The sequence below is a fragment of the Osmerus mordax genome, chromosome 1, assembly GCF_038355195.1.
Source record: "Osmerus mordax isolate fOsmMor3 chromosome 1, fOsmMor3.pri, whole genome shotgun sequence".
NCBI lineage: Eukaryota > Metazoa > Chordata > Actinopteri > Osmeriformes > Osmeridae > Osmerus > Osmerus mordax.
The window spans coordinates 13,109,569-13,114,568 of NC_090050.1; the positions used below are offsets into that span (position 1 = coordinate 13,109,569).

Genomic DNA, 5,000 nt, shown 5'->3' on the forward strand with positions numbered 1-5,000 from the left:
ATTGGAGCCCAATCGCTATGGAAAGCGGAGAGGCAGGGCGAAACTCTGTCATTTGTGCAGAGCACTTAGATTTGGGCTCTGATAGGCCGTTGGGGATACGTGACAGGAAGGTCCTACTCAGACCTTTCAGTATTTTTTATCATGATGTGACCTTTTCACCACGAGACTCCCCTGGAACCAACAAACCCATTTCATGATGTGAATTCAGAGCTCCGCGTTCTTCCCTCAGACTCGCCATTCTGAAAGGTTAGACAAATCACAGGAGCGATAGCGTACCAACTCATCAGGGAGACTGGACACTTGATTAGGCCTCTTCATTGTGTCCTGTGTGAGAGAGAGAGAAAGAGAGAGAGAGAGAGAGACAGGATGTGAGGTCACTGTTCACATTTGTTGAGGAAGACAACCCACTCAGTTTCCAGCTGATGTTTCTCATCAGAGTTACACTGTGTTGCATCACTCCTGTCCCCGGGAACAAATGCCAGTGTAGCTCCAGACACGGTGGCGTAATTGCAGCTCATCTGGCACGCTGCAGCACCTCCAGCTAAGCAGATGACACGGACAGGAACAAGCTCCTTGTAATGGATTCACAGCAAACACGGAAGAATAGTCGAGTATTCTTTTGACCATGTGTGAAGTGATACCCCAATGTCCTGGTGTGTCACTCCTTTTATCAACTTATTACTGCTTTTGTCCTATGTCAAATATTGTCTGTCAAGCTGGGAACGAATCCTAGTGCTAGGTCCTTTTTTGTAGTCCTAGTCCTAAGACTAGGACTACATTGGGAAGTGACTAAGTCCTCTGTTAAATGTCGTATTAGCCCTGTGCCGTCTGTCAGAGCTGTCCTTGCTCTCTATTAGGCCGAAAACAGAGGCTTAGCATCTGTTAATCCTAGTCCTAGTCCTAGTCTATCCACCCTCTGGACTAGACAGTCTCCTGGCTATCTATGAACTTAAAGAGAGTATATCCAGTAGGTGGCACACAAGCCTACTCCAAGGTTCCAGCAGCCAAGCTCCCTCCCTCCCTCTCTCCCTCTCTCTCTTTCTCTCACTCCCTCTCTCACTCCTTCTCTCCCTCCCTCTTTCCTTAGCTCTATCCCACCCTCTCTCCTTCCCTTCGTTCCGGGGAGCTGGGTGCAGACGAGTAGCCCTTCTATATTCTACTAACATGTCAGGACGTTGATAGGAATGAAATATGGTTCCTGGGAGGGAGATATTTTTAAAACCAGGAGACTCTGGAGATATAGCCAAAGAAAGATGGTGGGAAAAACTGTTGCAAATGTAGTGTTGATTATTAATGCATGCTGTTAACTTGCCATTGCATTAAGGGGAAATTGAGCGTGTATTATTCATGCTTCCTTTGCTCTTAATCTCTTGGAGGAGGCAAAGAGTGAGTCTTCCCTGCCCTCTCACCCGGCCCTCTCCCCCTCACACTCTCTCTCTCTCTCTCTCCCTCCCTCTCTCTCCCTCTCTCTCTCTCTCTCTCTCTCTCTCTCTCTCTCTCTCTCTCTCTCTCTCTCTCTCTCTCTCTCTCTCTCTCTCTCTCTCTCTCTCTCTCTCTCTCTCTCTCTCTCTCTCTGTCTCTCTCTCTGTCTCTCTCTCTGTCGCTGTCTCTCTCTCTCCCTCTCTCTCTTCCTCCTCTCTCCCTCCCTCTCTCTCTCTCTCCTTCCGGCGGGGGTACAGAACGAGGTGTTCCCCGAGCCGCTCTTCACCTGGACGCGTGTGGGGGGGCCGGCTGCTGGACGGGAGCATGGAGAAGGACGGCAAGGAGCTGATCCTGGAGCGCGTGCCGGCCGAGCTCAACGGCTCCATGTACCGCTGCACGGCCCAAAACCCCCTGGGCTCCACCGACACGCACACGCGCCTCATCGTCTTTGGTAGGTGGCCTTCCGCTGACGAGGTCAGCCTTAATGCAGCATCTGGACGGCGCTTTAATGACATTAAAAACATGCTAATATAATTTCAGCAGTCCCCTCGTCCATCACCAGTAAGACGTGCGTCCTGAGTGTCACCTTTTGCACCATCATCACTCTCAAAACCATATGGTTGGCTTTAGCTCAGTGGTAGAGCGATTGGCTGTCGATCAAGAGATTGCAGGGTGATATTGTCCTCTTTATGTTGCGTCTGATAGAAATGAATTAGCGTCTGCTAATGTATTATTAACATCATTATTAACCTAGCCCCAACCTGCATTGTGACCTGCTGTAGAACTCGATGGGTATTAAGATTCTCGTCCGCATCTCAGTAGGTTTTCAGGGGAACAGCTGTGCATTTACCATGTCACGTTTCTCCTCATGTTTATAGAAAGCGTTTTAGAGACGGATGTGGTCATTTGTAGATGTGAATTATTAATATGAAACCACGAGTGGCCCATTTAATAAGAGATAGACCACGCTGTCAAAAGCTGGTTAAAGTGACTAATGACTCGTTGATCTCTGTGGCCAGAGATCTAACAGCCCCAGTGGTCCCACACACATTCTGTACTCCCCCCCTCTCTCCCCCAGCCCCTACCCTCAATCCTCCAACTTCCTTCCCCACCCCCCCCTCACACCCTAAACCCCCCTTACCCTCCCACAATCTGCCCCTCTCTCCGTCCCCTCCCTTATCCCTCCCTCCCTCGCACCCTTCCCTCCCCTCCTTCAGCCCCCTCCTTCCCCCCCCCCCCCCCCCCGCCCTCCGACTTCAAACGCTCGCTGCTAATCACCACATCAAAGCGGCCGTAACAGATTCAGTGTCGCAGCCGTCGACACTGCTTGCTGTCCGGGACCCAGCGTTCGGCGGCACGGCGACCCCCCCCACACCCCCCCTCCTCACTCCTCGCCCTCTCCTCACGCGGGCATAACCGTCCATCTGACTTCATGAACGGCCCGGAGACATAGCGTTTGGCCGGTGGTACTGTGAGGACTGACTCCGCTGGCAGAGCCTATCCCGACCTGAGTGCCCCTGCGTCTGCCTCGCTGTTTACTGCCGAGGCCCTCCAGCTCGGAAGCTTCCAGAGAGCTGAGAGGTGTCAATCAGCGGGGGAACGCCGCCCGGTTTTCATCAGCACAGTGAGGATGTTGGCTTCTCTGCCTGTCTCGTAGCCTGTGTCAGTCAAACCAGGGATGCAAGGGAATTAAGTAGTGCTGGTTTGAGCCAGTGGCATTTGAAGACTCAACATGTATGGGGTTTCTAAGGATTTAAGGGATGGTAGCAGCTAAGGTTGGAGATTGGCATCCAATATGCAAACACACACACACTGAGCCATTGACAGTACGCGCGCACACACATTCGTGCACATGCAAACTCACAAACGCATGCACACGCGTGATCAAACACACCAATAAAAAACCAGCATGTGCACACACACGCCCTCACAGACACACACCTACACACCCTTACGCACACACACGCACACGCACGTGCACATTGAGCCATGAGCGGAGGTCTGTTCGGCAGAGAGAAGTCAATTTCCTACAGTCATCTCCCTTCACTGCCATAATGAGGACTAAGAACGACCTGCCAATCATGTGACACATCCCCACCTTGACTCCCACCTGTGGAACCAGGTTTAGAGAGAGTCCAAGTCGCTGGGCCCAAGTCCAAGGCCCACTTTGGGAAGGTGTTACCTTGGAGAGTGTTTTGCCCGGAGAAGCACTAATGGCCATTTAACACCCAGTTTCCTCCTCCCTCAGGTGGGCTCGCCCCGCGTGGCCGGCCAGGGACATCATCCGTCTCTGGGACGAGGCGGCTCATCTGCTCCCGCTGTGGGGGGGGGAATGGAGAGGGGTGATGGTGATTGAGTGACCTTGGCGCCGTCTCCCGTGGCCCCGCGGCCTTGAAACGAGACACTCGTCTCTGGGGGAGAGAGGGGGGGGGGGGGGAGTGTAGAGTGGGGAGGGACGGGTGGTGTTTTGTGAGGGGATCTCGTCACGGCTGAAGGAGAGTAGGGGGAGAGGAGGGGGGGTTTGTGGTGGAGCAGTGGCAGGTTTGAGAGAATGAAGGTTGGGAGGGACGGAGGACAGTGGGGGGGGAGTAGTGGGAGGAGAGAGGGAGGGTGGTGTGGTGGTGGGGAGGAAGTTGGGGGTGGGGGGGGGGGATTTGGGCTAGAAGAATGGGGGGGAGGGGGGCCTCAGCTCACTTGGCAAACTGTTCATTACACATGATCAGTAATAATAGGGTGTAATGAGCGGCTGGCTGTGGAGACTCTCCAAGCTGGGGGAGAGTACAGTGCTTGTGGCTTGATGATGTGCATCTCCAGCCACCTTCAGAGATAATACCCTGCCTGATTGCTGTGGAGTGACTATGAGTGTGTGGAGGAACAGAACCTCCACTGATTTCTCGGGCCCCTGAGTGGGGAAAACACTTGTGGATGTGTACAAAACTGCTAGTGGATGCACCCCTCCCCCCCCCCCACCCCACCCCACACACACACGTCAGTATCTAAGCAACGGAAGTTGTCATAGAAAGAATCATCGCGGAATTTTTGTTTTTTGTGTTTGTTTCGCAAGCCCTTAGTGCCTTGATGGAGGTGAATGAGGGGCAGGAGAGGACACCTTCTCACTCTGCCTCTCTCCCATGCTGCCCTGTCAGCCTGTCACCCCCTGGGGCTCTGGTCTGGTGACAGCAGAGAGCCCCGGGTCCCCGGTCCCAGTGATGCTGGGAGGGGAGGCGAGGTGAAGCCAGAAGCTTTAGGAAACATAGTTCCTAAAGCTTAGCTATGTTGCAATCTTCATCAGACTGCAACCTCTTTCAGTGCTCGGCAGCACTGGCAACATAGAGTTCATTGCAATTGTAACCCTCTTTATGTTCTATATTCAACCCTATCCATCAATCTCTTTCAATAATGCTTTTGTGCCACATCACCTCCCTCTCGCTTTCTCTCTCTCTCTTTCTTTCTTTCTCCGACTCTCTCTGACTCTTTATTCTCTCTGTCTCCCTCCTTCCTTCCTCCCTTCCCTCTCTCTCTCTCTCTCTCTCTCTCTCTCTCTCTCTCTCTCTTGTCCATTGCTCTCTATTTCTCTC

At 52.8% G+C, this 5,000-nt stretch overlaps 1 protein-coding gene across 1 annotated transcript in view; it reads left to right on the forward strand.

Moving 5' to 3' along the window:
• igsf21a (immunoglobin superfamily, member 21a) overlaps positions 1-5,000 on the forward strand; it is a 119,457-nt gene that overhangs the window by 111,204 nt on the left and 3,253 nt on the right. The window contains 2 exon segments of the mRNA XM_067240968.1: positions 1,680-1,721; positions 1,723-1,873. Coding sequence (XP_067097069.1) covers positions 1,680-1,721; positions 1,723-1,873 — 193 coding nt within the window.